The sequence below is a fragment of the Panulirus ornatus genome, chromosome 19 (assembly GCF_036320965.1).
Source record: "Panulirus ornatus isolate Po-2019 chromosome 19, ASM3632096v1, whole genome shotgun sequence".
In the NCBI taxonomy this organism is placed as follows: Eukaryota; Metazoa; Arthropoda; class Malacostraca; order Decapoda; family Palinuridae; genus Panulirus; species Panulirus ornatus.
This window is the reverse complement of record NC_092242.1, coordinates 609,154-625,425: the sequence shown is the minus strand read 5'-3', so window position 1 is coordinate 625,425 and position 16,272 is coordinate 609,154. Positions and strand designations below refer to the sequence as shown.

At 41.1% G+C, this 16,272-nt stretch overlaps 2 protein-coding genes across 4 annotated transcripts in view; one reads left to right on the top strand and one right to left on the bottom strand.

Moving 5' to 3' along the window:
- Nucleotides 1-1,480: 1,480 nt before the first annotated feature.
- On the bottom strand, nucleotides 1,481-2,361 carry LOC139755469 (glutamine-dependent NAD(+) synthetase-like). Its single transcript, XM_071673805.1, has one exon. It carries the CDS (start codon nucleotides 2,075-2,077, stop codon nucleotides 1,481-1,483), a length of 597 nt encoding a protein of 198 aa, XP_071529906.1. The 5' UTR covers nucleotides 2,078-2,361.
- Nucleotides 2,362-11,909: 9,548 nt separating this feature from the next.
- Nucleotides 11,910-16,272, top strand: part of LOC139755303 (protein DENND6A) — a 150,528-nt gene continuing 146,165 nt past the window's right edge. For 2 of the 3 annotated variants that reach the window (XR_011714072.1, XM_071673422.1), the window contains exon 1: nucleotides 11,912-12,433. Coding sequence is in view for 2 of the 3 variants with exons in the window: in XM_071673422.1 (XP_071529523.1) it covers nucleotides 12,320-12,433 (114 nt within the window). In the remaining variant the exon portion in view is untranslated. Of the gene's footprint in view, nucleotides 12,434-16,272 lie in introns of all 3 variants that reach the window. The other variant, XM_071673423.1, reaches the window with a different exon arrangement.

The window sequence follows — 16,272 nt, the reverse complement described above, 5'->3', positions numbered from 1 at the left end:
ACTTCCTCCAGTTTTTCTCCATTCAAACTCACCTCCCAATTGACTTGACCCTCAACCCTACTGTACCTAATAACCTTGCTCTTACTCACATTTACTCTTAACTTTCTTCTTCCACACACTTTACCAAACTCCGTCACCAGCTTCTGCAGTTTCTCACATGAATCCGCCACCAGCGCTGTATCATCAGCGAACAACAACTGACTCACTTCCCAAGCTCTCTCATCCCCAACAGACTTCATACTTGCCCCTCTTTCCAAGACTCTTGCATTTACCTCCCTAACAACCCCATCCATAAAGAAATTAAACAACCATGGAGACATCACACACCCCTGCCGCAAACCTACATTCACTGAGAACCAATCACTTTCCTCTCTTCCTACACGTACACATGCCTTACATCCTCGATAAAAACTTTTCACTGCTTCTAACAACTTGCCTCCCACACCATATATTCTTAATACCTTCCACAGAGCATCTCTATCAACTCTATCATATGCCTTCTCCAGATCCATAAATGCTACATACAAATCCATTTGCTTTTCTAAGTATTTCTCACATACATTCTTCAAAGCAAACACCTGATCCACACATCCTCTACCACTTCTGAAACCACACTGCTCTTCCCCAATCTGATGCTCTGTACATGCCTTCACCCTCTCAATCAATACCCTCCCATATAATTTACCAGGAATACTCAACAAACTTATACCTCTGTAATTTGAGCACTCACTCTTATCCCCTTTGCCTTTGTACAATGGCACTATGCACGCATTCCGCCAATCCTCAGGCACCTCACCATGAGTCATACATACATTAAATAACCTTACCAACCAGTCAACAATACAGTCACCCCCTTTTTTAATAAATTCCACTGCAATACCATCCAAACCCGCTGCCTTGCCGGCTTTCATCTTCCGCAAAGCTTTTACTACCTCTTCTCTGTTTACCAAATCATTTTCCCTAACCCTCTCACTTTGCACACCACCTCGACCCAAACACCCTATATCTGCCACTCTGTCATCAGACACATTCAACAAACCTTCAAAATACTCATTCCATCTCCTTCTCACATCACCACTACTTGTTATCACCTCCCCATTTACGCCCTTCACTGAAGTTCCCATTTGCTCCCTTGTCTTACGCACCCTATTTACCTCCTTCCAGAACATCTTTTTATTCTCCCTAAAATTTACTGATAGTCTCTCACCCCAACTCTCATTTGCCCTTTTTTTCACCTCTTGCACCTTTCTCTTGACCTCCTGTCTCTTTCTTTTATACTTCTCCCACTCAATTGCATTTTTTCCCTGCAAAAATCGTCCAAATGCCTCTCTCTTCTCTTTCACTAATACTCTTACTTCTTCATCCCACCACTCACTACCCTTTCTAAACAGCCCACCTCCCACTCTTCTCATGCCACAAGCATCTTTTGCGCAATCCATCACTGATTCCCTAAATACATCCCATTCCTCCCCCACTCCCCTTACTTCCATATATATATACGGAAGAACAGCTTAACTTTCTCTGCAACCTCTTTAGGTGCACATTGATCAGACCAAAGATGAACTAGCTTGCCAAACATGGAGTATGGACCACAACATTCAACTTTTCGAAGCTTTCCATATGTGGACAGTTCATCATATGACATGCCCATGTCTGCTTCATCTGTTTGTACAAGTGAGCCCTCCTCAAGTGGTTCAAGTTCTGCAGTAGGTGGTGCTCCTAGAATATCGCCTAGTACAGGAACATTAAGTCTGTCTTTGGCTAGAAGCAGAAATCTCTTGAGGTCACCCTTGGAAAATCCACCGATGGGATTAATATCAGCAGAACTACAGTCATATTTAGTCATGTATCCCCTTAGTGCCTCATCTACATTTGCAGATCCTAAAACCAAGAGTCCACCCTGTCTTCCACGAACCCAGAGCATCAACTGAGCAAAGAGATAGGCAAGCACCATACGAAGTCTTGCTTGCACGTTCTGCAAGGCAAGGTTTTCTCTAACTGTTCCTCCACGCACTCTAAACTTTGTTGTTACAGTGTTAACCGCCACAAGATGACTGTTTTGACTCCAGCATACCATGCTGAGACATATTCACCTGATGATCATCGCTTTGACCACCGACAGTTCCTGTACAACTACCGCTGGGTGTGGCAGTTTAAAGCTATAGATAAAGCAGTGGAAAAGTTAGATTGTGGAAGGGATGGAGATCAAGTTGAACGAAGTGGGTCTACATGTTCCAATAAAGGCAGTCGGTCGTCTTCCTTCACACGGCCTTCATCGCGGTCATCCAACAACTCACTGGATTTACTGGTAGTGAGTCTCATCGTCGAGGAGTAGAAGTAGCACCTGGACCTGTCATTCAAGATGCACACAGTGAACAAGACTGCACAAATGAAAGTAAACATATTGCATTGAACATGATAGTGCCACACTACCAAGATCAGAAAATGGAAAGTAGTAAAAGTTCATCCTCTCATCTTGGACCTGCTAGTGAGGAAGACCGAAAACGCCGTGGATCAACATCAATCTTTGTTAATGCTCTTGGACACAGTACTCAGAAAGCAAGTCGTTGTGGGGATTCAGCTTCTTCTGCCATTCAGTACCTTAATATCAACATACAAATGTAAAGAGTTTTTTAGTAGATAATAACATTTTAGATTTTTTTTTTCATATGTAATTGCTTTTTCCAACTTTGTATAGGAAACATCAGGAATGTGATAATACTGGCCTCACTTACACATCTCCACTCTCCAGCTGTCAAGTATGATTTACTGAAACCAGCACTTACCATCCACAACCAGGTCTTTTAGATTGCTTCATATGCTCTGGATCAGTCCATTACCATCTTGTTGATCCTATATTTCACATGAATCCAGTTCATTCTATCCTATGCATGCCCTTCATTTTCCTGAATGTTTAGGCCCCAGTACCCCAAAGCCTCCTTCAGTCATTCCTTTCATCTCCTTCTAGGTCTCCCTATTCCCATTTGTTTCATCTACTTTTAATATTAAGATCCTCTTAGCCAGTCTTTCCTTGCTCATCTTTGTTATATATATATATATATATATATATATATATATATATATATATATATATGGGAGACAGCGGCAAAAAAAAAAATATATATATATATATATATATGTATATATATATATATATATATATATATATATATATATATATATATATGTATATATATATATATATATATATATATATATATGTGTGTGTGTGTGTGTGTGTATGAGTGGATGGGCCATCCTTTGTTATTTTTTTTATACTTGATTGTCATTTCCCATTTTAGCAAGGTAGTGCAAGGAACAGATGAAGAAAGGCCACATCCATTCCCTAACTGTCCTTATTGTGTCTTGGATACAGGGTGGATATTTTATGTGTTTAACCTTTAACATTGGGTATATTTTTATCTGATTTGGAGGATAAGGTTTCTTAACTTTAATAAAGATTTTTTTTAGGTTAGGCTTTTCTAGAATGTTATAATCCCATGAAGGGTTTTGTCTTTTATAGCATATTATGAGCACCATACCTAGAACAGTTTTGCATGGTGTCGTTAACTTAGACATTTTTTTTCTTTCTATTCCAAGAGTGGTATTTTGATTTGCAACATATTTGTTATAGAATCCATTAATCAGTCACCCTTTGGTTAGGTATGTTTTTGTCTACATTGCTTACAAAACTGCCCTTTACCCTGGTTGGAGTAAAACTATTCTTATAGACTGCAGGTTTCCACCTGTCACTTTCATTTCTCTGAAGTTATTTCATATGGCACGATTTGTCAAACGTCTGTAGACCTTGTATGAGGATGAACCACTGGGTTATTTGCTAAGTTTACATTTTTTTCCAGCTACCCCATCCGTATATTATCAAGGATCATAGTTTTTGAAATGATTTGAGGTTCCTTGCTAGATTCCTCCAGTGTTATGAGGTCAGTCTTTGAACTTGAAAATATGTTTGTGTTATGAGGGCTACTACTAAATTTTGATAGTACAACCATGAATCTTAATCACAAATGTATCAAGAAGGCAGAGTGTAACAAGATGTGCACTTTTTTCATTTAATAGCCTATAAGAAGTAGATGGCAATTTCGAATGAGTCTTATTGTAAGTAGCATTGGAATGTATGATCATATTATCCTTCTGAAATTGTACATAAAAGTTTTGTGTATAATAAACTCTAATTGAAAGTAGATATCTGATACTTTTTGAGATCAGAAAAGTAGTTTCTGCACTGGATGTTGAACTGGAAAGACCAATACCAGAACATTCTCCCATTGCAGGTCCACTGGACATCCTAAAGTTTGAAAATACTGAAAATTTTTAAAAACCCCTTACAGAGGCATTCTTGCATTCCATCAGCAAATGATGTATAAACAACAGCATGATCCATATTAAACTTCTTCCATAACTAAAGTCCTTTTAGAGGGTGATAATGGTATGTTTTGCTTGGGACACATGTCAGGTGATACATTGATGAATATTTGTTGCATGGCAGCTAGAGACTGAGTGTGATCGAGTGGGGCCTTTGTTGTCTTTTCCTAGTGCTGCCTCGCACACATGGGGGGGGGGGTGTACCGTGTGTGGTGGGGTGGCGATGGGAGTGAATAAGGGCAGACAGTGTGAGTTGTGTGCGTGGGTATATATATGTGTGTGTCTGTGTGTGTATATATATGTGTACATTGAGATGTGTGGGTGTGTATATTTGCGTGTGTGGACGTGTGTGTGTGTATACATTGTGTGTGGGGGTGGGTTGGGCCATTCCTTTCGTCTGTTTCCTTGCGCTGCCTCGCGGGCGCGGGAGACGGCGACAAAGCAAAATAAAATATATAAAATAATTGGTATGCATGGGGTGTTCAGTGTTGTAAATGGAAATGGTGAAGAGCTTGTAGATTTATGTGCTGAAAAAGGACTGATGATTGGGAATACCTGGTTTAAAAAGCGAGATATACATAAGTATACTTATGTAAGTAGGAGAGATGGCCAGAGAGCGTTATTGGATTACGTGTTAATTGACAGGCGTGCGAAAGAGAGACTTTTGGATGTTAATGTGCTGAGAGGTGCAACTGGAGGGATGTCTGATCATTATCTTGTGGAGGCTAAGGTGAAGATTAGTATGGGTTTTCAGAAAAGAGGAGTGAATGTTGGGGTGAAGAAGGTGGTGAGAGTAAGTGAGCTTGGGAAGGAGACCTGTGTGGGGAAGTACCAGGAGAGACTGTGTACAGAATGGAAAAAGGTGAGAACAATGGAAGTAAGGGGAGTGGGGGAGGAATGGGATGTATTTAGGGAATCAGTGATGGATTGCGCAAAAGATGCTTGTGGCATGAGAAGAGTGGGAGGTGGGCTGTTTAGAAAGGGTAGTGAGTGGTGGGATGAAGAAGTAAGAGTATTAGTGAAAGAGAAGAGAGAGGCATTTGGACGATTTTTGCAGGGAAAAAATGCAATTGAGTGGGAGAAGTATAAAAGAAAGAGACAGGAGGTCAAGAGAAAGGTGCAAGAGGTGAAAAAAAGGGCAAATGAGAGTTGGGGTGAGAGACTATCAGTAAATTTTAGGGAGAATAAAAAGATGTTCTGGAAGGAGGTAAATAGGGTGCGTAAGACAAGGGAGCAAATGGGAACTTCAGTGAAGGGCGTAAATGGGGAGGTGATAACAAGTAGCGGTGATGTGAGAAGGAGATGGAATGAGTATTTTGAAGGTTTGTTGAATGTGTCTGATGACAGAGTGGCAGATATAGGGTGTTTGGGTCGAGGTGGTGTGCAAAGTGAGAGGGTTAGGGAAAATGATTTGGTAAACAGAGAAGAGGTAGTAAAAGCTTTGCGGAAGATGAAAGCCGGCAAGGCAGCAGGTTTGGATGGTATTGCAGTGGAATTTATTAAGAAAGGGGGTGACTGTATTGTTGACTGGTTGGTAAGGTTATTTAATGTATGTATGACTCATGGTGAGGTGCCTGAGGATTGGCGGAATGCGTGCGTAGTGCCATTGTACAAAGGCAAAGGGGATAAGAGTGAGTGCTCAAATTACAGAGGTATAAGTTTGTTGAGTATTCCTGGTAAATTATATGGGAGGGTATTGATTGAGAGGGTGAAGGCATGTACAGAGCATCAGATTGGGGAAGAGCAGTGCGGTTTCAGAAGTGGTAGAGGATGTGTGGATCAGGTGTTTGCTTTGAAGAATGTATGTGAGAAATACTTAGAAAAGCAAATGGATTTGTATGTAGCATTTATGGATCTGGAGAAGGCATATGATAGAGTTGATAGAGATGCTCTGTGGAAGGTATTAAGAATATATGGTGTGGGAGGCAAGTTGTTAGAAGCAGTGAAAAGTTTTTATCGAGGATGTAAGGCATGTGTACGTGTAGGAAGAGAGGAAAGTGATTGGTTCTCAGTGAATGTAGGTTTGCGGCAGGGGTGTGTGATGTCTCCATGGTTGTTTAATTTGTTTATGGATGGGGTTGTAAGGGAGGTAAATGCAAGAGTCCTGGAAAGAGGGGCAAGTATGAAGTCTGTTGGGGATGAGAGAGCTTGGGAAGTGAGTCAGTTGTTGTTCGCTGATGATACAGCGCTGGTGGCTGATTCATGTGAGAAACTGCAGAAGCTGGTGACTGAGTTTGGTAAAGTGTGTGGAAGAAGAAAGTTGAGAGTAAATGTGAATAAGAGCAAGGTTATTAGGTACAGTAGGGGTGAGGGTCAAGTCAATTGGGAGGTGAGTTTGAATGGAGAAAAACTGGAGGAAGTGAAGTGTTTTAGATATCTGGGAGTGGATCTGTCAGCGGATGGAACCATGGAAGCGGAAGTGGATCATAGGGTGGGGGAGGGGGCGAAAATTTTGGGAGCCTTGAAAAATGTGTGGAAGTCGAGAACATTATCTCGGAAAGCAAAAATGGGTATGTTTGAGGGAATAGTGGTTCCAACAATGTTGTATGGTTGCGAGGCGTGGGCTATGGATAGAGATGTGCGCAGGAGGATGGATGTGCTGGAAATGAGATGTTTGAGGACAATGTGTGGTGTGAGGTGGTTTGATCGAGTAAGTAACGTAAGGGTAAGAGAGATGTGTGGAAATAAAAAGAGCGTGGTTGAGAGAGCAGAAGAGGGTGTTTTGAAATGGTTTGGGCACATGGAGAGAATGAGTGAGGAGAGATTGACCAAGAGGATATATGTGTCGGAGGTGGAGGGAACGAGGAGAAGAGGGAGACCAAATTGGAGGTGGAAAGATGGAGTGAAAAAGATTTTGTGTGATCGGGGCCTGAACATGCAGGAGGGTGAAAGGAGGGCAAGAAATAGAGTGAATTGGAGTCATGTGGTATACAGGGGTTGACGTGCTGTCAGTGGATTGAAGCAAGGCATGTGAAGCGTCTGGGGTAAACCATGGAAAGCTGTGTAGGTATGTATATTTGCGTGTGTGGACGTGTGTATGTACATGTGTATGGGGGGGGGGTTGGGCCATTTCTTTCGTCTGTTTCCTTGCGCTACCTCGCAAACGCGGGAGACAGCGACAAAGTATAAAAAAAAAAAAAAAAAAAAAAAAAATATATATATATATATATATATATATATATATATATATATATATATATATAAAAGGGAAGGGAGCGGGGGGCTGGAAATCCTCCCCTCTCATTTTTTTTTAAATTTTCCAAAAGAAGGAACAGAGAAGGGGGCCATATGAGGATATTCCCTCAAAGGCCCAGTCCTCTGTTCTTAACGCTACCTCGCTAATGCGGGAAATGGCGAATAGTATGAAAAAAAAAAAAAAAATATATGCTTAATATATTCCCTGGGGATAGGGGAGAAAGAATACTTCCCACGTATTCCCTGCGTGTCGTAGAAGGCGACTTAAAGGGAAGGGAGCGGGGGGCTGGAAATCCTCCCCTCTCGTTTTTTTTTTTTTTTTAATTTTCCAAAAGAAGGAACAGAGAAGAGGTCCAGGTGAGGATATTCCCTCAAAGGCCCAGTCCTCTCTTCTTAACGCTACCTCGCTATCGCGGGAAATAGCGAATAGTATGAAAAAAAAAAAATATATATATATATATATATATATATATATATATATATATATATATACACAAGAGAGAAATAAAAGTCAGTTGATATTCATCGAAGAGACGAAGCTAAGACGCCATTTGTGTCTCCCCTAATGATGTGATTATTTCACGAAAGTGCACTTGGGAACTTTTCGTGTTTCATTTTCCCCGTGGACTCATAGGAATATCTTGATCACGCGCAAAATGGAAGTAAGGGGAGTGGGGGAGGAATGGGATGTATTAGGGAATCAGTGATGGATTGCGCAAAAGATGCTTGTGGCATGAGAAGAGTGGGAGGTGGGTTGATTAGAAAGGGTAGTGAGTGGTGGTCATGAAGAAGTAAGATTATTAGTGAAAGAGAAGAGGGAGTCATTTGGACGATTTTTGCAGGGAAAAAATGCAATTGAGTGGGAGATGTATAAAAGAAAGAGACAGGAGGTCAAGAGAAAGGTGCAAGTGAAAAAGAGGGCAAATTAGAGTTGGGGTGAGAGAGTATCATCAAATTTTAGGGAGAATAAAAAGATGTCCTGGATGGAGGTAAATAAAGTGCATAAGACAAGGGAGCAAATGGGAACTTCAGTGAAGGGCGCAAATGGGAAGGTGATAACAAGTAGTGGTGATGTAAGAAGGAGATGGAGTGAGTATTTTGAAGGTTTGTTGAATGTGTTTGATGATAGAGTGGCAGATATAGGGTGTTTTGGTCGAGGTGGTGTGCAAAGTAAGAGGGTTAGGGAAAATGATTTGGTAAACAGAGAAAAGGTAGTAAAAGCTTTGCGGAAGATGAAAGCCGGCAAGGCAGCAGGTTTGGATGGTATTGCAGTGGAATTTATTAAAAAAGGGGGTGACTGTATTGTTGACTGGTTGGTAAGGTTATTTAATGTATGTATGACTCATGGTGAGGTGCCTGAGGATTGGCGGAATGCGTGCATAGTGCCATTGTACAAAGGCAAAGGGGATAAGAGTGAGTGCTCAAATTACAGAGGTATAAGTTTGTTGAGTATTCCTGGTAAATTATATGGGAGGGTATTGATTGAGAGGGTGAAGGCATGTACAGAGCATCAGATTGGGGAAGAGCAGTGTGGTTTCAGAAGTGGTAGAGGATGTGTGGATCAGGTGTTTGCTTTGAAGAATGTATGTGAGAAATACTTAGAAAAGCAAATGGATTTGTATGTAGCATTTATGGATCTGGAGAAGGCATATGATAGAGTTGATAGAGATGCTCTGTGGAAGATATTAAGAATATATGGTGTGGGAGGCAAGTTGTTAGAAGCAGTGAAAAGTTTTTATCGAGGATGTAAGGCATGTGTACGTGTAGGAAGAGAGGAAAGTGATTGGTTCTCAGTGAATGTAGGTTTGCAGCAGGGGTGTGTGATGTCTCCATGGTTGTTTAATTTGTTTATGGATGGGGTTGTTAGGGAGGTGAATGCAAGAGTTTTGGAAAGAGGGGCAAGTATGAAGTCTGTTGGGGATGAGAGAGCTTGGGAAGTGAGTCAGTTGTTGTTCGCTGATGATACAGGGCTGGTGGCTGATTCATGTGAGAAACTGCAGAAGCTGGTGACTGAGTTTGGTAAAGTGTGTGAAAGAAGAAAGTTAAGAGTAAATGTGAATAAGAGCAAGGTTATTAGGTACAGTAGGGTTGAGGGTCAAGTCAATTGGGAGGTGAGTTTGAATGGAGAAAAACTGGAGGAAGTGAAGTGTTTTAGATATCTGGGAGTGGATCTGGCAGCGGATGGAACCATGGAAGCGGAAGTGGATCATAGGGTGGGGGAGGGGGCGAAAATTCTGGGAGCCTTGAAGAATGTGTGGAAGTCGAGAACATTATCTCGGAAAGCAAAAATGGGTATGTTTGAAGGAATAGTGGTTCCAACAATGTTGTATGGTTGCGAGGCGTGGGCTATGGATAGAGTTGTGCACAGGAGGATGGATGTGCTGGAAATGAGATGTTTGAGGACAATGTGTGGTGTGTGGTGGTTTGATCGAGTAAGTAACGTAAGGGTAAGAGAGATGTGTGGAAATAAAAAGAGCGTGGTTGAGAGAGCAGAGGAGGATGTTTTGAAATGGTTTGGGCACATGGAGAGAATGAGTGAGGAAAGATTGACCAAGAGGATATATGTGTCGGAGGTGGAGGGAACGAGGAGAAGAGGGAGACCAAATTGGAGGTGGAAAGATGGAGTGAAAAAGATTTTGTGTGATCGGGGCCTGAACATGCAGGAGGGTGAAAGGAGGGCAAGGAATAGAGTGAATTGGAGCGATGTGGTATACCGGGGTTGACGTGCTGTCAGTGGATTGAATCAAGGCATGTGAAGCGTCTGGGGTAAACCATGGAAAGCTGTGTAGGTATGTATATTTGCGTGTGTGGACGTGTGTATATACATGTGTATGGGGGTGGGTTGGGCCATTTCTTTTGTCTGTTTCCTTGCGCTACCTCGCAAACGCGGGAGACAGCGACAAAAAAAAAATATATATATATATATATTTTTTTTTTTTTTTTTTTGCTTTGTCGCTGTCTCCCGCGTTTGCGAGGTAGCGCAAGGAAACAGAAGAAAGAAATGGCCCAACCCACCCCCATACACATGTATATACATACGTCCACACACGCAAATATACATACCTATACAGCTTTCCATGGTTTACCCCAGACGCTTCACATGCCTTGATTCAATCCACTGACAGCAGTCAACCCCGTTATACCACATCGCTCCAATTCACTCTATTCCTTGCCCTCCTTTCACCCTCCTGCATGTTCAGGCCCCGATCACACAAAATCTTTTTCACTCCATCTTTCCACCTCCAATTTGGTCTCCCTCTTCTCCTCGTTCCCTCCACCTCCGACACATATATCCTCTTGGTCAATCTTTCCTCACTCATTCTCTCCATGTGACCAAACCATTTCAAAACACCCTCTTCTCTCTCAACCACGCTCTTTTTATTTCCACACATCTCTCTTACCCTTACGTTACTTACTCGATCAAACTACCTCACACCACACATTGTCCTCAAACATCTCATTTCCAGCACATCCATCCTCCTGCGCACAACTCTATCCATAGTCCACGCCTCGCAACCATACAACATTGTTGGAACCACTATTCCTTCAAACAGACCCATTTTTGCTTTCCGAGATAATGTTCTCGACTTCCACACATTCTTCAAGGCCCCCAGAATTTTCGCCCCCTCCCCCACCCTATGATCCACTTCCGCTTCCATGTTTCCATCCGCTGCCAGATCCACTCCCAGATATCTAAAACACTTCACTTCCTCCAGTTTTTCTCCATTCAAACTCACCTCCCAATATATATATATATATATATATATATATATATATATATATATATATATATATATATATATATATATATATATATATATATATATATATATATATATATATAATATAATATATATATATATATATATATATATATATATATATATTTTTTTTTTTTTTTTTGTCGCTATACTATCCGCCATTTGCCGCGTTAGCGAGGTAGCTTTAAGAACAGAGGACTGAGCCTTTGAGGGAATATCTCCACTTGGACCCCTCCTCTGATCCTTCATTAAGAGAACTAAAAACGAGAGGGGATGATTTCCACCCCCCCTTCTCCCCCCTTTCCCTTTAGTTGCGTTCTACGAGAAGCAGGGAATACGTGGGAAGTGTTCTTTCTACCCTATCCCCAGGGATATATATATATATATATATATATATATATATATATATATATATATATATATATATATATAGTAATTAGTAATTTTACTTTGACATTACAGCATATTTCCTGCAGTTAAAAATGGATTGTTTACTGAATTCTGAATCAAGAAGGGTGACGTCATACCATAATTTGGAAAAGGGGATGATAGTTTACTTATGAGTTAACAAAGAGGACGATATCCCCCTCCCCTTCAATTCGAGCTTAGTTGAATAGCACTTTATGTTCGATTTACCCTGTTTTATCTTCATCATTGCCAATAACATTCCACAATCCTTCACTCTGATTGGACCCTTTATGTCTTAGATGCATTCGGGTCCATTTGTTACAGATGTGTTATAGCAGTTGCTTACCCAGTATTTGTCGTCTCTGCTTACCATTTCTTAAGTAATTCAAGCTATTATAAAGACATCATTAGTGTTTTACATTCATAGAATCCTAATGACACAAAAAAATAATCATGGTGTCAAAATGTCTGCGCCATCTGTTGATGGAGAAACAAGTTAGTGTTTGTTGATAGTGGTAGGGAATGGTGATATAAGCTGTGCTCCCACGATTCCCTCTGGGATAAACAATAACATGTCGCCAAATGATGAGAAAGACACTCCTCTCCTGCCATGGGACAACTTTAGCAGCTGGGTGCATGCGATATGTGTTGTCACATTTGATCTGGAGCTGGGCCAAGCAATGGAGGTAAGACGGGAAGTGAAGAGTTTAGAGCACTTTATTGGGTCTGATATCTAACTAGAGAAGTCCTTTCTTTACTTCTTACTGGACGTTTTTCGTACGTCTTCCAAACACATTTAGAATCAGACACCATGTAACTATGAAGAAAACTAGAAATATGTATTATCTTTTATTCTGAATGGAAGGACAGTTGCCACTGATTTGTTGTAAGTGGAGTTATGAATTTTTTATCACTAACCATGGAAAGTCATACTATATCAGTAATCCTGATAATCACGTTTTACAATTGTCGGTATTAATCTTTTTAGCTTAAAGCCACTGCTTAGGTTCATATGAAATTGATTTTGGTAGGTTAGCTAATTGTTGGGTATTTTTCTCTTCTGCACCTATATTTAGCATGATTTTGAAGGATAGTACTTTATAGGCCACTGCTTAGGTTCATATGAAATTGATTTTGGTAGGTTAGCTAATTGTAGGGTATTTTTCTCTTCTGCACCTATATTTAGCATGATTTTGAAGGATAGTACTTTATACCTGAGTTTTCAGTGATGTCAGACCTAATTCTCCTTTGTCAATCTTAAGTGGATGATTATGGGAGGGTTGTAGGAATGCAGTCATGTGTGAATGGTGTGTTTAAAATCTACAGAGAAATACTATTAAAGGTTGTAGAATCAGTAGCTGGGCACAAGGTAGTGAGATACAGAAATAGAAAGGGGAATGATGGTAGACAGAAGAGATTAGAAATGCTGAGGGAGGGAAGAAAAAGGCATTTGATAGAGTGCTCAGTAGGAGTTTACCAGTGGTAGTTCAGCAAAGGAGGAGGGAAGAATACAAAATATTTAAGTGAAGAAGCTGATAGGGGAAAGCAGAGAAAGAGAAGATGAAGATATTGGAAGGAAGTTTTGGGATAATAAGAAACTGGAAGGACGTGAAAAAGGAAAGAGGTGGGTGTAAGATTGAAAATGTTAATGTGAGAAGTAAAGAAGGGGTGTTGCTGAATCAAAAGGAGGAATTGAAAGGAAGATGGAAAGAGTAATTTGAAGAACTGGTGATTGTCAGAGAAGGGGAGGCAGCAGTTGTTACATGCATGGGTATGGAGGATGGAAGGAAAAGGATACAAGTGCTAGGGCCAATAGCAAAAAGGGAGGTAGTTAGGAAGGGCAATAATAAGTATACTAGGAACATTGTATTTAAGGGTATTAATTGATGAGTGACGATGCAGAATAAGTAAAGATCAAGGGGGTTTTAGGTAAGGTAGGGGATGTTTGGATGATTTGTGCAGTAAAGATGACTGTGGAAAAGTATTTAGCGAAAGCTAAAAAGATGTATGCAGCTTTTATGGATCTGGAGTAAGCGTATGACAGAGTCAAGTGGAACACTTTATAGGATGTGTGAAGGATATATGGTATAGGGGACAACTATTGTATGGTGTGAAAGCCTTCTATTGAGGAGCAATTACATGTGTAAGAGTGGATGGAGAGCTGAGAGAAAGTTTTGGGATACATGTAGTTGTGAGGCAGGTCTATGTGATGTCACTTTTGCTTTTTGAGATAAATATTTATATATATAATATATATATTTATTTATTTATTTATTATACTTTGTCGCTGTCTCCCGCATTTGCGAGGTAGCGCAAGGAAACAGACAAAAGAAATGGCCCAACCCACCCCCATACACATGTATATACATACGTCCACACACGCAAATATACATACCTACACAGCTTTCCATGGTTTACCCCAGACGCTTCACATGCCTTGATTCAATCCACTGACAGCACGTCAACCCCGGTATACCACATCGCTCCAATTCACTCTATTCCTTGCCCTCCTTTCACCCTCCTGCATGTTCAGGCCCCGATCACACAAAATCTTTTTCACTCCATCTTTCCACCTCCAATTTGGTCTCCCTCTTCTCCTCGTTCCCTCCACCTCCGACACATATATCCTCTTGGTCAATCTTTCCTCACTCATTCTCTCCATGTGCCCAAACCACTTCAAAACACCCTCTTCTGCTCTCTCAACCACGCTCTTTTTATTTCCACACATCTCTCTTACCCTTACGTTACTCACTCGATCAAACCACCTCACACCACACATTGTCCTCAAACATCTCATTTCCAGCACATCCATCCTCCTGCGCACAACTCTATCCATAGCCCATGCCTCGCAACCATACAACATTGTTGGAACCACTATTCCTTCAAACATACCCATTTTTGCTTTCCGAGATAATGTTCTCGACTTCCACACATTCTTCAAGGCCCCCAGAATTTTCGCCCCCTCCCCCACCCTATGATCCACTTCCGCTTCCATGGTTCCATCCGCTGCCAGATCCATATTATATATATATATATATATATATATATATATACTATCCCTGGGGTTAGGGGAGAAAGAAATATTTCCCATGCATTCCCCGTATGTTGTTGAAGATGACTAAAAGGGGAGAGAGCGGGGGGGCTGGAAATCCTCCAGTCTCATTTTTAATTTTCCAAGAGGAGCAGAAAAGGGTGCTAAGTGATGATATTCCCTCAAAGGCTCAGTCCTCTGTTCTTAATCCTACTTTGCTAATGCAGGAAATGGTGAGCTTGGGAAGCAGACTTGTGTGAGGAAGTACCAAAAGAGACTGAGTACAGAATGGAAAAAGGTGAGAACAAAAGATGTAAGGGGAGTGGGGGAGGAATGGGATGTATTTAGGGAAGCAGTGATGGCTTGCGCAAAAGATGTTAGTGGCATGAGAAGCGTGGGAGGTGGGCAGATTAGAAAGGGTAGTGAGTGGTGGGATGAAGAAAAAAGATTATTAGTGAAAGAGAGAGACATTTGGACAATTTTTGTAGGAAAATAATCCCATATGACTTGAACATGTATAAAAGAAAGAGGCAGGAGGTCAAGAGAAAGGTGCAAGAGGTGAAAAAGACAGCAAATGAGAGTTGGGGTGAGAGAGTATTATTGAATTTTAGGGAGAATGAAAAGATGTTTTGGAAGGAGGTAAATAAAGTGCGTAAAACAAGGGAACAAATGGGAACATCAGTGAAGGGGGCTAATGGGGAGGTGATAACAAGTAGTGATGATGTGAGAAGGAGATGGAGTGAGTATTTTAAAGGTTTGTTAAATTTGTTTGATGATAGAGTGGCAAATATAGGGTGTTTTCGTCGAGGTGGTGCGCAAAGTGGAGAGGGTTAGGGAGAATGATTTGGTAAACAGAGAAGAGGTAGTAAAAGCTTTGCGGAAAATGAAAGCCGGAAAGGCAGCGGGTTTGGATGGTATTGCAGTGGAATTTATTAAAAAAGGGGGGTGACTGTATTGTTGACTGGTTGGTAAGGTTATTTAATGTATGTTTGCCTCATGGTAAGGTTGTGCCTGAGGATTCGCGGAATGCTTGCATAGTGCCATTGTACAAAGGCAAAGGGGATAAAAGTGAGTGCTCAAATTACAGAGGTATAAGTCTGTTGGGGATGAGAGAGCTTGGGAAGTGAGTCAGTTGTTGTTCGCTGATGATACAGCCTCGCAACCATGCAACATTGTTGGAACCACTATTCCTTCAAACATACCCATTTTTTCTTTCGGAGATAATGTTCTCGACTTCCACACATTCTTCAAGGCTCCCAGGATTTTCGCCCCCTCCCCCACCCTATGATTCACTTCCACTTCCATGGTTCCATCCGCTGCTAGATCCACTCCCAGATATCTAAAACACTGTACTTCCTCCAGTTTTTCTCCATTCAAACTTACCTCCCTATTGACTTGACCCTCAACCCTACTGTGTCTAATAACCTTGCTCATATTCACATTTACTCTTAACTTTCTTCTTTCACACACTTTACCAAACTCAGTCACCAGCTT